This window comes from Gopherus flavomarginatus, chromosome 8 (assembly GCF_025201925.1).
Source record: "Gopherus flavomarginatus isolate rGopFla2 chromosome 8, rGopFla2.mat.asm, whole genome shotgun sequence".
NCBI lineage: Eukaryota > Metazoa > Chordata > Testudines > Testudinidae > Gopherus > Gopherus flavomarginatus.
In genome coordinates, this window is record NC_066624.1 from 103,466,517 (window position 1) to 103,482,656 (window position 16,140).

The window sequence follows — 16,140 nt, forward strand, 5'->3', positions numbered from 1 at the left end:
TGTCATTTAAAAGGGGTTTATCTCAACCAGCATTAGCTACAGGAGTCCCAGGCCTGGTCTACACTACGCATTTAAACCGATTTTAGCAGCGTTAAACCGATGTAACGCCGCACCCATCCACACTACAAGGCCCTTTATATCGATATAAAGGGCTCTTTAAATTGGTTTCTGTACTCCTCCCCAACGAGAGGAGTAGCGCTAAAATCGGTATTACCATATCGGATTAGGGTTAGTGTGGCCACAAATCGATGGTATTGGCCTCCGGACGGTATCCCACAGTGCACCACTGTGACCGCTTTGGACAGCAATCTGAACTCGGATGCAGTGGCCAGGTAAACAGGAAAAGCCCTGCAAACTTTTGAATTTCATTTCCTGTTTGGCCAGCATGGAGCTCTGATCAGCATGGGTGGCGATGCAGTTCCAAATCCAAAAAGAGCTCCAGCATGGACCGTACGGGAGATACTGGATCTGATCGCTGTGTGCGGAGACAGGTCTGTTCTATCAGAGCTCCATTACAGAAGACGAAATGCCAAAGCGTTTGAAAAAAATCTCCAGGCTACACAGTGCTGCGTGACAAGCGTAACGGAAAGCCAAAGAATCAAATGGACGCTCATGGAGGGAGGGAGGGAGGGAGGGGGTACTGAGGACTCCAGCTATCCCACAGTCCACAGCAGTCTCCGAAAACTATTTGCATTGTTGGCTGAGCTCCCAGTGCCTGTAGGTTCAAACACATTGTCCAGGGTATAGCTCGTCAATTTACTCCCTCCCCCCCACCACGTGAAAGAAAAGGGAAAGAAATCGTTTCTTAACTTTTTTCAATGTCACCCTATGTCTACTGAATGCTGCCGGTAGACGGGGTGCTGCAGCAGTGAAGAGCAGTATCCACTCCTCTCCCTTGCCCAGTGGCAGACGGTACAATATGACTGCTATCCATCGTCACTATCAGCCTGTGAGTGCTCCTGGCTGGCCTCAGGTGAGGCTGGCCGGGGGCACCTGGGTAAAAATAGGAATGATTCCTGGTCATTCTCAGTAGATGGGACAGAACGGCTGGTAACTGTCCTCATCATAGCAACTGGGGGCTGAGCTCCATCAGCCCCCTCCCTTTCCTGTGTAAAGAAAAGATTCTGTACTGCCTGGACTATCATAGCAGCGGGATGCTGGGCTCCTCTCCTCCGCACCGCTTAATGTCCTGCCTGGACTGTCATAGCACCAGGAGGCTGCCTCCCCCTCATTTTATCTCACTAACAAGTCACTGTTTCTTATTCCTGCATTCTTTATAACTTCATGACACAAAAGGGGGGGACACTGCCACGGTAGCCCAGGAAGGTTGGGGGAGGAGGGAAGCAACAGGTGGGGTTGTTGCAGGGGCACCCCCTGTGAATGGCATGTAGCTCATCATTTCTGCGGGATCTGACACGGATAAGCTGTGCTCTCTGATAACACTGGTTCTCTAGTACACTTGCCCCATATTCTAGGCAGATTCTATTTTTAGAAACCATAAAGGAGGGATTGACTCGGGGAGTCATTCCCAGTTTTGCCTTTGCGCCCCCGGCCGACCTCAGCCAGGGGCACCCATGATAGCAGCAGACAGTACAGAACGACAGATAACCGTCTCTATCATGCAAAAGCAAACGAATGCTGCTGTGTAGTGCTGCAGTAATGCCTCTGTTAGCGGCATCCAGTACACATACGGTGACAGGTTAAAAAAAAAAAAAAGCTGAACGGGCTCCATGGTTGCCGTGCTATGGCGTCTGCCAGGGCAATCCAGGGGAAAAGGGCGCGAAATGATAGTCTGCTGCTGTTTTCCCGGAGGAAGGAATGAGTGACGACATTTACCCAGAACCACCCGCGACAATGATTTTTGCCCCATCAGGCACTGGGATCTCAGCCCAGAATTCCAAGGGGCGAGGGAGACTGCAGGAACTATGGGATAGCTACAGAATAGCTACCCACAGTGCAACGCTCCGGAAATCGACGCTAGCCTTGGACCATGGACACACACCGCCGAATTAATGTGCTTAGTGTGGCCACGTGCACTCGACTTTATACAATCTGTTTTACAAAACCGGTTTATGTAAAATCGGAATAATCCCGTAGTGTAGACGTACCCCTAGTGTAAACAATGTGTAACCCTATATGGGCTTCTCTAATTGAATGGCATTGGAAGCATTGCCAGCAGTCCATCTATCCCAGGGCTCCTAGTGGTGCCAGCAGAGATGCTGAAGGGTGGTAGCAATGGTGAAACGTTCTTAGATAAGGTTTGCTAATGTAGACAGGACCTGGGAGAGGCAGAGCTACAAGGAATGGTGGGTTTTTTCTTGTTCCCAGCAACAAGAAATCCATGGTCCTTTCTAGCACCGTGATTCCTCAGGCCGTTGTGAAACGCTTCGGAACTAGCCCCTCGCTAAGGTGTTACATACTCAGATTAGCCAGCATCCTGAGGTTTAAAGATATGTCTGCACTGCAAAAAAAATAAAAAACCACAACACTGCAGCAAGTCTCAGAGCCCGAATCAGCTGATGCAGGGTCATGGGGCTCATGCTAGAGTTTGAGCTCTGAGACTTCTCCCTCCTCACTGGACTCCAGCCTGGAAACTACACTGCTACCCCCTAGTGTGAGCCCAAGTCAGTTGGTCTGGGCTTTTGAGATTTGTGTTTGCCTGTGATTGGTTTTGTTTTGTTTTTTGCTTGCATTGTAGATGCACTCTGAATCTCAGACCCTGACTGGGCAGAGCACAGGAGCACTTGTTACAGTGCTCTTCTGCATCAGGTGGTCTAAGTAAGATTTCTCGTGTCCTGCATTTCATTGCTGAAATGTAAAGAGGCTGAAGACTCTTGTGAGAGTTTTGGATGCATGCAAATAAGCCTGGGGTATTGGGTGTTTCGGTGCCATGTGTGGATCAATCACTTTTCTCTTGTTTGTTTTACAGAAACAAAGCCCTTCACCTTGAAAATGAGCTGGATGTTTTTACAAAGCATTTTCTTCAGCAGAAATAAATAGACCAATCTCTTCATTGCTGGCTTCCTTGGGTAACTGCCTGTAGGACAAAATTATAGAATGAGACATTGCTCCCCTGTGGAGTCATATGAAATGAGTTATATTTTTTAAATTACCTTTATTATACTTGTCAGATACTGTAACATCCAGTTCAGTTTTGCAATGAATTGTATCTAAAAGCTGTGGTAAGGAGAAATTTTGCAAGAGCAAAATGATAATTTATATTTACTGACAAATACTGAATTTATTCTTCTGGTGACTTAAAATAAAAAAAATAAACCCTGTATTTTGTTTTAGTATTAACCAGTGGCAAATCCCACCTTCCTGGGATCTGGGAGTTATGTAGGGAGAGAATCCATTATTTCTTCTCTCCCTCACATCAGTATCAATGTCTCCCAGTTCTCTAGAAATAGCTGGTGGTGCTAGATGCTGCTTTTTCATGTGTTTTATGAATGAAAACATTAGGTGAGCAGCTCTAGCAGCCTAAAAGTGCTGCTTTAGATTATTTGAAATCAGGTAAAATCAACTGGGCTGGGCTGTTACCCTACTTCTATTGCTTTAGAGAGCAGGGGTCTGCAACCTATGGCATGCTGCGGCCGCCGCTGGCCCTGCTCAGCCTGCTGCCAAACCCTGGCAGCGGGCTGAGTGGGGCCAATGGCCAGGACCCTGGCAGGCAGCAGTGTGCCATTAAAAATCCAGCCCAGCCCAGCCCAGCCCAGCCCACTCTTCTCTGCTGCCTGCCTACTGCTCTCTCTCTGGTGGGGGCAGAAGCAAGCTTGGTCCTGCCGGATGCTGCTGTATGGCAATCTTTGCCAGCAGCCAAGCTTCCACCTGCCCTGCCTCTCCCCCCAGTGTGCTGCGCCATGCCCCGCCTCCTCTCCCTCCCTGCTGCTGATGGCCCTTGTGAGGGAGGGGAGAAGAGGAACCCCAGTAGCCTCACTGCTCAGACCAGGAAGGAGGTGGAGAAGAGGCAGGAGCAGGGCCTTGGGGAAGAGGGGTGGAATCAGGGCGTCTCTCTCCAACCCCCAGCCTGCTCCTTCACCCCCTTCACCTGTGCTCAGTGCAGAGAGGAAGAGAATGGGCCAGAACCAAGGAGAGGGTAGGTACCCACTCTATGTGCGCTGGGCTGGGACCCCACACTGGCAGCGGACTGAGCGGGGCCGGCATTTGGAACACCAACTGGCAAGGGGCCAGCAGCCAGAACCCCGGCTGGCAGGAGCCAGCAGATGGAACTGCAGACTGGCAGCGCCACTCAGCCTGCTGCTGGTCTGGGATCCTGGCTGCCCCTTGCTAGCAGGGGTCCCAGCTGCAGGCCCCGCTCAGCCCGCTGCCAGCCTAGGTGAATGGAACCTCAGGTCAGCAGCATAAGGTCAGCGTTTTAAATAAAGCTGCTTAAACATTTTGAAAACCTTGTTTACTTTACATATAACAGTAGTTTAGTTATATAATATATAGACTTAGAGAGACCTTCTAAAAAAGGTTCAAATGTATGACTGGCCTGCGAAACCTTAAATTAAAGTGAATAAATGAGGACTCGGCACACCACTTCTGAAAGCTTGCCGACTCGTTATAGATAGACCTGCCATTTTTACTTGTATACATGATGCTTTCAAGTAAACTTGATTCCCTGTAGGTATTTTGGAAAGCTTTAAAAAATTCAAGCATTGCTGCAATGATGGAATGGCAGTGTTCATCAAACAGGAATATTGAAAACCAAAAGTAAGTTAGTGTGTATAAAATTCAGGTGAATCTGTCATGTGCAGCATGCAAGCCTCTACCTCCAATGAACAGGGGACCTCTGCTATACAGTTGGTCTACACTCAACTGAATTTTTGCAGTTTAAGATAAGGTATCAACGTTTTTTTATTGGGTGCTTGCTATTTTCTAGTCACCTGGGCAAGTGATTTAGCCAAGCCTTCAAATATTTCTCACTACATCATGAATACCTGCCATGTTCTGCTGTGAGCATTATAAATTGAATTTCTCTTCAGACTGCATACATTTGGGAAACAGTATTGCATTTCCCTGTGGATACTTTTCCATATTGCTTGCTTCCTTCCCAGACCAATTGTTTACGCACTATCTTAAGTTCCTGAATTATTTAGCTGCCAACTGCAGGCATGTATTTTTGTTTTTTTAATCTTGGCCACTAGGTCCCTCTGTTGTAACTTTGTGAGCAGTTACAGTGTGTGGATGTTTCCATTCAGTCAGCTTTTAAAGGTGGTGTTAGTCCAGGGACTGTCAATAAATGTTAGCAATGATACCTAAGCGCTTCCTGATGCAGACCATGTGCAATTTCACCTGTATTTTGTAAACAGGCTTTTAAAACGTATTTTATATGGTGAAACCTTTCAGAATATTTTTATATCCTTTAGGAAAGGGCTTAATGCTGCAAAATCAGGTTTAAAACCAAATGCGAGTGACTAGCGTGGCTTAAGGCACCACATTTTTATTGTTGCATGAGTACTTGCTGGGATTTTTCACTAATTTACAGAAAAGGGCTAATGAAATGCACTCTTTTTTAAGACCTACTCAATACTTTATTTTAAAAGCAGGAAGCGATCACTCAGAAGCTGGGTATATTGCACACTAACTCTCTACATTTGAAGTGTTTCAGGGTCACGATTTTCTTTCTTGTTGTGAATGTTTGAGTATGCTACCAGGTGACCGTTAAAAGGCTAAAGATGTTATGAGATGTGAAGATAGGCTGCAGTCCAGCTGGTTAGATGTACAGAAATTATGTGAGGGGAAGAGTTGCAAATGTATTTACAAGAAGTTTATTATTTGAGAGCATTTCTACACTGGTTTAATTTGTGTGGGGAAATGCTGCCCCTTTAACTCATTGAATTGAGCTTGGCAGATGAGTTGGTAACTTAAATGATGCACTACTCCTCATTTTAAACTTCACAAGCAGCGGGTAGCAGAAGGTGCTGTTTTATTTGCATTCTTGTACTCTGTGGAAGTGGGTAAAAGGCTCCTTCAGTAGTATATGGCTCACAGCCAGATTTTTTATTACAGAAAGTGTTCTAAAGCATGAGACCTGTGTAATTCAATGTTGCTTTAGTTTCCACTTTTGTGGAAATTCTGATACTTCATAATAGTCACTTAGTTTTGTTCTGTTGGAAGATGTCAAGTGAATGACCAAGATGGTAGTGGTGGAAATAAAATTCAGAATTCTTTCTAGTGGAAGTAAAGTGTTAGTGTGGTTCTTCCGAAGAGTATGTCCTATAAAAGGAAGACAACTGCTCCTTGATGCGACAGCTGCTTCCTACAGATTACCTAGGCCCCCCCTCATTTAAGGGTGGAATGGATGGCTGAGGATTTCCTGCTAACACCTCCATCCTGCTCCCAAAGAGTAAGTTCACTTGTCTGCCACTACTTGCATTATTTTAAAATAAGACTCAACAGGGAGAAAAACAAACATTTGAGTTTAATTCCTCCTTTCTGGGAACAGCAGCTGCCCTTGTACCCTGTCTTACTGTCAATGTACATGCCTTTTTGTCTCAATTTGTAGAGAGCAACTGCATTCCTTTACATATAAAAGGAAGTCAGGCTAAGGGTTTACACAAATATTTAAAAGCTTGTCCCTTTTATTAGTAAAGGTATTCTGCTCTCATCTTCTAATAGCATGGATTGCAAAGCCCCTTCAGTTCCCCTTTCTGGTATTGCAGCAGAAGGTAGTGCTGTTTAAGAGGGAAACAGACTCCGCTTGCCTAAATCCAGACTGCCCCTCTCAAACTGGGGATAATATGGTCACTTAAAGCAGACTTTGCTTGTGAAGCACTAGGTGCTGTAATTACTACTGTAGTGCAGGGGATCTTTGTTTCAAAAAGATGCACTTCAGCAGTTAAGGTCTGCTCTGTAGCACTTTGGAGATGCCCTTAGTAGTATATTCACTTTAGAGAGAAGGCAGTGCTATTTGTGTCAAAATTTGTCTTGTAACGTATTTATGCTATACCTTAAGGAACTTTTAAATGTATGCTGGAAATGGTAGTTGTATTTGAGGGGATTTTCCTACTCTGCAGCAGGCCTGCACAACTCAAAGCAGCGAGGGCCATATTACTTCAAAGAAAACAGCTGAAGGCTGAACCTGCCGCACTGCCCCACCAAAACAGCAGTATTGAACCTTGATAATATGTTATAGCAGGCCCCTAAGGTAGTATAATTAAGGTAAAAGAAAACTGTCTTTTTGCTAGAAGTAGAATAAGATCTTCCCCCAACTTTGTAATCAATTGCCCTGTTGAATGAATGGATGTCTGCCTTCCTCAGGTCACAGCTCGGACAGCTGCAACCCTTGGAGGGGATGGAAGCCAGATCAGATCAATAGAACTGGTCAACCACTGCCTCACCACTCCTGCCTGTTCACCTAGCCACAGTCCCTCAGCTCACCTGCCCCCCTGCCTACTCACACCCTTACCACTGCCCACCTCCCCTCACCCCCTGCAGGCTGCACAGTGAGTCCACACAGGCTGCATGTTGTGTAGGCCTGCCCTACAGGCTCTCTTGCATTCATTTTTGGACGATTGCCATAGTAGAAGGAAGGTTGCTAAATAAATAAATACACACAGCCCAGCAAGTCTGGTTAAAAGCACTTGTTTATTGGTTACAATATCAACTCATGGCAACATCTTTCACTGAGCCACTGTACAAATACAAAGAAAAGATCTGGGGGGAGGAGGGGGAGACACTTAAAAAATCACTTGCTATGAACTTTGTTTATAAACAGGGAAGTCTATACATCACCCCTGTCATAGAACAAGTGGCACAAGTCCTTGTTTTGAATTAGCTTAAAGAAAAGCTTTAAGACTGTTTCTGAAAACATACACAATCCAAAGGCAGTGCAAAATCACTTCATAATTGGTAAAGTTACTGAAGTTTTCCATCAAAGTAGTCAGCAACAAGTGAAAGTAAAAGTAAAATTAAAACCATTAGATGAGAAATGCTGGGCAATCAGCGCTAAGTGCCAAACTAAGAGTCAAGCATGTTTAAAGGAAATTAGTTTTGGACTCCTTTGGATGTAATATGTAGTACAAGTGTTCAGATGCTTTTTTTAAAAAAGGAGAAACAAATAGAGCACCATTGTATAAGTAAAACAAAGGCTTGAAATATCTAAGACTATTCCACTGAAGTCCATATTAGTCAAAACCTAAACATACTGTGTGGTATAAGAATGTCAGGCACATTTAATCTGTTATCAGTTATAATCAATTATTAACACTGTTCACACATTTACCATAACAACACTGCATTAACATTCTGCATGTATTTTACACAACCAGCAATTGGATAAAAAGGCTTGTGGTGCCTCTGAAGTGTAGGAAGTAGTTTTACCAGCATGCATGCCAGATTACTGTATACAAAGTGCACCATCAACCCATGCTTGCTTACTTACTTTTACAGGAAATGCTATCTCAAAATCTGTCATTCTGCTACACAACCACTTCATACCAACTATTTGGATTAGCCAATACCTATTCTCACCAACATTTTAAAGCACAGCACTAAATCTAGTGGAGGTGACAGTGTCCTCAACGAGGAAAGACTAAGCACTCTTGGAATGTTTTTCACAATATCATTCCCCCCCAAAGTAATGTGAACTTCATGATAGGACAAGTGGTTACATTAACTGAATTATAATATGCACACAAGGACAAGCTGGTATGTCAATTCAGCACTGCCAAATCAGAGTCAACCTCTCTCCTCAGAAGAAAGCAGTTTGAAAGAGTTTTTCTACTCCAAATGGACTATTGAACCAGCAGTTTTTCAGATACTTAATAGTATGTGATATTCAGCAAGGCAGATGGTAATGACAGTTTAGGAGAAAAAAGTCTAGAGATGGTTGAAAGAAGGTACACACATTACCCATACTAAGTGAATGTACATTAGCACAATGCCATGCCAAAGCTTTTTGTGGTTTCTAGACCCAGTATTTTTACTAATAAGGCTGAGTACAGATGGAAGCAAGTTCAAACTGGAAATTTGCTTGATCAGTATCCTTCACCATAAAGCTAATCAGCCTTTAAAGTGGACAGCAGCTGTACCTGAATTAATCTGTAATTTCATATGAGGCACATAGTTCCAGTTTGCAAGTTACAGCTTCAACCAGCTACCTTTCTGCTATACCACTTCTTTTAAGTACATTTAAACATGGATTTAATATTACAATGAAGCCTGGAAAAAAGGTTACTTTCCTATCAATTACAAATTTTTGGCACAATGGTCTAACTGTTTTTAGTACTAAGTATTACTAATTCCAAAATCTAGTAAATATTTTTGTAACCACATAACATATTTGGAATTAAGATAGCTCTACAGTTTGGCAGTGGTAAACTTTTCACAACAGTTTAATGTGTACCCTATTGTGCTGTAAAATACACTACCTGTATTAAACTGGTTCACCATCACGTGAACGGTTAGAAACTACACTAACCTGCATATCTGAGCTTATTTTAAGCTACAGGTATACATCACCCTTTAGTCTAAAAATACCCATGGAGACATTTTGTTTGAGATGCAGGAGTCGGGATGAAAGCTTTCAAGTAAAACCTGCAAATGGTGGCTTATAGCAGAAGATGGGATTTGGTGCTTGGATTAAAATTAAGCTGCAATTAAGATCTATCTTAATGAGTATACCATCTTGAAAATTCACCCATAAGCAATGCTTAAAAAAACTGAAATTGCTCAGATAAGGCCCATTATATGGTCTCAGTTTAAGATGTAATAATGTAATGTCCCACTATTATAAATGCTTTAAAAAAAGCAAACAATCCAAAACAGACTTATACCAGGACTCCCAACAGTAGCCACGATTTTGGGGTACATTCACCCCAGGAGTTAAATATTTCCTTAGGTGTTGACATCTCCTGTTACTCTTTTAGAAACCTGATTTACTTAAGAGTTAGACAGCAAACATCTATCCTGCAGTATAAAGGGAAATCGTTTATGATATTTAATTGCAAGTATGGGAAGTCTCTTTACAACACTGGCAACTAGGAAGTCACTTCAAGATGCACCTTAAATGAGAAACTATTTAGTAATTTAAATTTTTCCTGTAAGAGTTTACTAGCAAATTTTCAGAATGATTCACTCAAACCAGAAGCAGCTGCAAGTTTAAAATCAAAGGCACCATTAAAAAATATCAAGTGTTCTGCCTGACCTCAAAGAGCTGCCCTCTTGGGAAAAGATACAAATATTCCATAAATAATTCTGTTACTGCAAACAGATCAGAAAACAAAATAATCTTGCTAAAAAAAATGCAAATGAGTTTCTGTGATCTACAACATAACATGATTTTGGTCCTACACCATAATCTGCCTTTATTAAGTGTATACTGCTCCAGCACGGGATGTGCTTTTTAACGGATACTGAATTTACTACAGTTGGCACATTTATTGGCACCTCCACCATTGTAAACATGGCATATTTACAGGCACAGTCTGGAAGTACTGAAATTAGAATTACAAGTGGTAGAAACGTCACAAACAGTGGTCTCAGCAATAATCTCTTTTCATATTACAAAATGCCGGGCACTTATGTTCACAAACTGACCCAGGGACATTTGGACACCTCGCACCTTCAGGTGGGGGCAGCAGATTAACATTAACTTTCAGCTTTATGGTAATTTGTTTAAATACACACATTTAAAATAAATCACGAGAAGCCAACAGAGAATGGCCCTTTCCTGAAAGTATCAGGTACTTTCATGCCCAACTCAGATTCCCCCAGGGACATCCATCACAAACATGGACACACTGCCAGCACCAGAGTTAAGTGATCTTCATGGGTAGTTTGAAATGGGTCTGAGTCACATGATTTGTCATATACCTACACAATAAGAAAATGCTTACTGGCTCAAGTGCTCTCAGTGCCTTCCATTTTATAAGTGAATCATATCAAGATCAGGCATATAAAAGGAAATGACTATTTACTGTCAGTTTGCAGACTGGAATCTAATAAGATGCCTAAGCACAGACCAGTGCAGTTGTAAATGAACTAGCCGGATTTTAAATCTAGAGCACAACGTTTTTAGAGGAATCATAGAGATTATCAAAACGGTTATTGTTCATTGTAGATAACATGGTCACTTCCACCATTACACAAGACAAGCATGTTCTGTTGTGAAATATTAGGGTGAACCTCTAACTTCGCAGTTCTAGTAAGGGATTCTCTGTACTTCCTAAGCCATCCGTAGGAAGCCTTCATAGAGAAACCCTCTTAAATCTCTTCATTTGCTGTAGTAGTAGAAGAGCAACTTTGAAGAAACTGTAAAAGCGCACACAATCTATTCAGTCAACTCCATACTAGAGTATCACCTTTGCAGTGGATCAGAATCCTCTCATTTACAAATCCACTGTCAAAAGGAAAAAGCACTCACCCACTTAGTGACAGTAATGTGTTACTTGACTTATGTACTCTGTTCTTCTGACGCCAGCGTGTTAAAATCTTATTTTTTTTATATATATTATATCTATATACACACACCCCAATGGCATTAACATTCTCTTGGTGCTTGGAGGCCATGGCTGCTGATGGATGAACCAGGAACCACTGGCTGGAAGGAGTAATCCCCATGCTTAAATAGACAAATAGGTCTAGAAGTGAATAAGTAAGGCGCTAGGTATTACCACGGTCATCAGGGCCTTTTTAAAAAAAAAAACAAGGTAGTAATTCAAATGCCTTCCATTATAAAAACACATACATACCATTGGCTTCACTTTATCTACAGTAAATTCACAAAAGCGTTTAAAACAGCAATCTAGTTCATCCACTACAAAACTCAGAAGTGACATCTCAGGTTAAATGCAAAGCTATAAATGTAGTTCCTTAAAAAATGCAAACATATTTCTTTACATACAGACAAATGTTACATGATTGGCTGCTATAATGTGTATATTCTGTTATGTACAAAAAAAGTACAGAATTAGCAGACTTTGAGCACAAGCAGAAATCCCTCGAGGACAATCTAACCAAACCACCAAAAACAAAAAAGACTGGCTCTTAGTTTCTCAGTCACCATGATTATGTGTGCTGGCCTGGCCCCTTTTTAAAAGTCAGTGATTTCTCCACCCCCACCCCTATTTTTTCACTTGATTTTTTTCTAGTTTACAGAAAGCCTTTTTGTGTAATAATCAGTGAATAGAAAAACTTCACCTGCAAATACAAGGTAGAAATGTTATTTCACAGCTATAGGCTGCAGCATTGATCTCTCCAGATCTCAATGGAGAATGTACATGTTTGTCTCCCAGTTAATTCCAGATTCTGAGAAAACTGTCCCAAGACCCTGTAGCTACAGCCATGCCATCATCAGTAACACCTAAACAGCTGACACGGTTGTCATGGCCAGCAAGGACACCTGAAAGAGAAGATGGAGGAAGTTAACAGCTGAAGCTTTTCAAGTTTTGTACATTACTTATCAGGTTAAATTCACCTCAAGACATCCTGGAAGAGGTTGGTTGGTTGTTTTTAAGAGTAGTTAAATGACAGAAGTATCCTCCTCTATGTTTTATCTTAAAAGCAATATTAGCTCCCCAACATTATGAGTTAGCTCCTATCTTGGGAAGTCCTGAACCCTTGAACCAAATATTTTAACTATTTTGCATCTGGATTTTCCCAGTATATTCTATAATAAAGTAAATACATAAATCAAAGGTGCTGACAATGTCTATAACCAAAACCAGACACGAAACCACTTACTGTACACAACAGAAAACCTCACATGCCTTTTCTAAACATCACTATTACCAGATCAGAAAATATGAAAAAATAAAATGCAAGAAAATAGGGATACAAATCCAAAAGCAAACCTTTACATTGAGTAAAGGAAGCAGAGATTTCACAATTCAGCAGCACCCGCAGGTATCATCACTGACTACCAGTGAACTAGTTCTACGTTTAAAAGTTACAGAAATTGGAATCTGTTCCATGTCGAGATCCTGCTAAAGAAGAACTACAACTTACTGCAGATACTATTTACCAACCTGCTCTCTCTCCCTTCAGAGTATCCCACACATTGCAGTTGAAGTCATCATAGCCGGCTAGCAAGAGACGACCACTTTTTGAGAAGGCTACAGAAGTGATTCCACAGATGATATTGTCATGGGAGTACATCATTAACTCCTGATCTGCACGCAGGTCAAAGAGTCGACAAGTGGCGTCATCAGAACCAGTCGCAAAAGCATGTCCATTGGGGAAGAACTGGAAATGAAAATGAGAAAGGAGTTTGACACCAGAGAAGTGTTGCTCATGCACTGTTTCAAAAACAACATGTAGAGATTGTCTTTACTGAGATAGTCAGATACAGCACAAATTCATGAGCACAGCAAAAAAAACCCATCAAAATGGATTTTCAATAAAATGCAACTATTGTGCACACACAATTGTGTTTAACACTTGTAGCACAGTACTGACCAAAGGCAGGTGCATTCAAACTTTGTCCAGCCAACTGGCAAATTTCAAGAGACAAGGACGCAGCTAATTTCCATAATTTCCACACATCTCATGGAGTGGAACACTGCCATTTTTTCCTTTGGAATAAGTCATGGAGACTGTCCCTGTACACAATGTTCCACCCTGAGTTGGTCTATCAGGCTGTTTGGATCAAAACAGAGGACTGCAAGCTAGCACTTCAGCCTTCAAAATTCACACCTACTAAATAATCCGGGTTAAGCACCTCATTGATTTAAATGTCAGTGAAAGTTACCAAGCACATCTCAGGATTAGACCCTGATTATTAGGGTATGGGCTGCATTTCTCCACAGACCATGCTGCTGGTATTCCAGAGACGTAAGAATTTGCAGTGTTTATAAAAAAGATGCAATGTAGATTTCTTTACCCATTAAACAGAATTTGTGTCCTGTTGATCTGAACATAAAATGTGGTTGAGACAAACAGACGAAATACACTCCAGTTTAGAAACATTACAAAGCTTTTCCAAGAGTAGCATTTTTAAGCACTAGTTTCACTGCTGGTTTCCAGAGTTTAAAGATGCCCTTTTCTACAGGAAATCCAAATACACACTGGTTAACATAGAAGTTTGAGAACTGACTCCATCTTGAAGTTTTATTCTTTATTACTTAAAAAAACCAGTTACTTACTTTCTTGTAACTGTTGTTTTGATATATGTTGCATATGTCCATTACACTAGGTGTGTACACATCTCATGCATCAGTGCCAGAGTTTTCCCTAGAGATACCCACAGGAGTGGTCACATCTGTACCCTCGCATCCCGTGTGCCCTGAGTGGAGGGTTGACCAGGGTGGAGCCAGCCCAGCCTACCTTCAGTACCTTCACACTGCATCATCTTCCGTCATGTACACCAAAGAGTGAGGTCAACCTAGCTATGTCGCTCAGTGATGTGAAAAATCCAAACCCCTGAGCAATGCAATTAAGCCAACCTAACCCCCAGTGTAGACAGTGCTAGGTTGAGGGAAGCCTAGCTATTGCCTCTCATGGAAGGGGATTACCTATGCTGATGGGAGAATCCCTCCCACTGGCATAAGTAGTATCTATACTTAAGTGCCTCTGCAGCTCTGCCACTGTAGCATTTCAAGTGCAGACAAGCCCTCAGATGAGAGACTCCAATGCACTGAGGAAGGAGGGTGGGTCACAAAGACCATCCACAAGACATCTCAAAAGAGCAGCTGCAAGGAGTAACCTTTTCAAGCGATTGCAATGCCCATTACACTAGGAGACTCCCATGTAGTTTCCAACACAGCTGGGACTAGGATTCTCATCAGAAGAGGGGCTGCCAAACTGCTTTCCCCACATTTGTGTCTTCTCTTGACATGGTAGTAATCACATAATATCTAGCAAAGATGTGGACTGAAGACCACGCTGCCTCTCTGCAGATGTTCACAATATCAATGCTTCCCAGAAGTACTTCAGAAGCTGAGTCTGCTCTGGCTGAATTCAGAGAGCACTTTTAAGAAGGCGTTATGGCAGTGTTTCTCAAACTGGGTTCGCCGCTTGTGTAGGGAAAGCCCCTGGCGGGCGGGGCCGGTTTGTTTACCTGCCCTGTCCGCAGGTCCGGCCGATCGTGGCTCCCACTGGCCGCAGTTCACCGCTTCTGGAAGCGGCGTGGGCCAAGGGACTTACCGGCTGCCGCTTCCAGCAGCGGCGAACCACAGCCAGTGGGAGCCGCGATCGGCCAGACCTGCGGACGGGGCAGATAAACAAACCGGCCTGGTCCGCCAGGGGCTTTCCCTACACAAGCGGCGACCCCAGTTTGAGAAACACAGAGAAGGCATTATGCTGTTGTTCTTGTAGCACATGAAAACACAGCTCATGATCCACTTGGATAGTCACTACACTGTTACAGGACACTCTCATTCGTTCTGCATAGGAGATGAATAGCTGAAAACAGACCCTAAAGGCAGAGATAGAGGTTCCCTGACAGAAAACTTGCGGACGTCCAAGAATCATGGCTGCCTTGCCCAGACTGGTGCAGTATCATTTCCCCTCACTCTTGCTTCAGCTTGAAAAATAACCTTGGGAATTAGAAGCATGGAAGGGTAGGCATAAAGCAGACCCTTGACCCAAGGGAAGAGAAGCATATCTGAGGGTACGTCCAGACTACCCGCCTTATCGGGAGATACGCCATATCGGCGGGTAGCGATCGATTTATCGTGTCTCATCTAGACGCAATATATCGATCCCCAAACCCACTCCCTGTCGACTCCGGAACTCCACCGGAGCAAGTGGCGGTAGTGGAGTCGACGGGGGAGCCGTGGACATAGATCCTGCGCCGTGAGGAAGGGAGGTATTCCCGTAGCTGAAGTTGCATATCTTACATCGACCCCCCACCAGTGTAGACCAAGCCTGTGATGGACCTGGGGCTTTAGTCCACCTTCAAAACAGGAAGAGTACTTCCTGTTCTGACAGCTCGAGAATAAGTCCACTGATGGCACTCTCCCTATTTGAAATACTGATCTCAGAACAGCCAGGTTGAGAGGCCATTCACAATCCAAGCTGAATGACCTGCTTGGTCAGTTCGCTAAGGCATTCTGAATCCCTGTGATGCTCCGAGAGCCAGGGAATTCCATATGCAGATGTTCCACAGCCTGATTGCCTCCTGGCACATGCTGTTTGATTTGTCAACTCTTGATTGTTGATGTGGAACACTGTCTTCTCTTCTCATGGCCTCTT

At 43.1% G+C, this 16,140-nt stretch overlaps 2 protein-coding genes and 1 long non-coding RNA gene across 5 annotated transcripts in view; 2 read left to right on the plus strand and 1 right to left on the minus strand.

The window, feature by feature from the left end:
* MFN1 (mitofusin 1) overlaps positions 1-3,281 on the plus strand; it is a 55,839-nt gene extending 52,558 nt beyond the window's left edge. For all 3 annotated transcript variants that reach the window (XM_050965911.1, XM_050965913.1, XM_050965912.1), the window contains one exon: positions 2,930-3,281. In XM_050965911.1, the coding sequence (XP_050821868.1) occupies positions 2,930-2,996 (67 nt within the window). In that variant the 3' untranslated portion in view covers positions 2,997-3,281. The remainder of the gene's footprint in view (positions 1-2,929) is intronic.
* Positions 3,282-4,404: 1,123 nt separating this feature from the next.
* On the plus strand, positions 4,405-13,092 carry LOC127057295 (uncharacterized). The gene is made up of 3 exons (XR_007776040.1): positions 4,405-6,352; positions 12,243-12,444; positions 12,994-13,092. It is a non-coding gene; the product is annotated as an uncharacterized LOC127057295 (long non-coding RNA).
* The window catches only part of GNB4 (G protein subunit beta 4), a 50,803-nt gene continuing 42,371 nt past the window's right edge, over positions 7,709-16,140 (minus strand). Inside the window, exons 10-11 of the mRNA XM_050966084.1 lie at positions 12,975-13,191; positions 7,709-12,349 (exon numbers count right to left, since the gene is read on the minus strand). Coding sequence (XP_050822041.1) covers positions 12,243-12,349; positions 12,975-13,191 — 324 coding nt within the window. The 3' untranslated portion in view covers positions 7,709-12,242. The remainder of the gene's footprint in view (positions 12,350-12,974; positions 13,192-16,140) is intronic.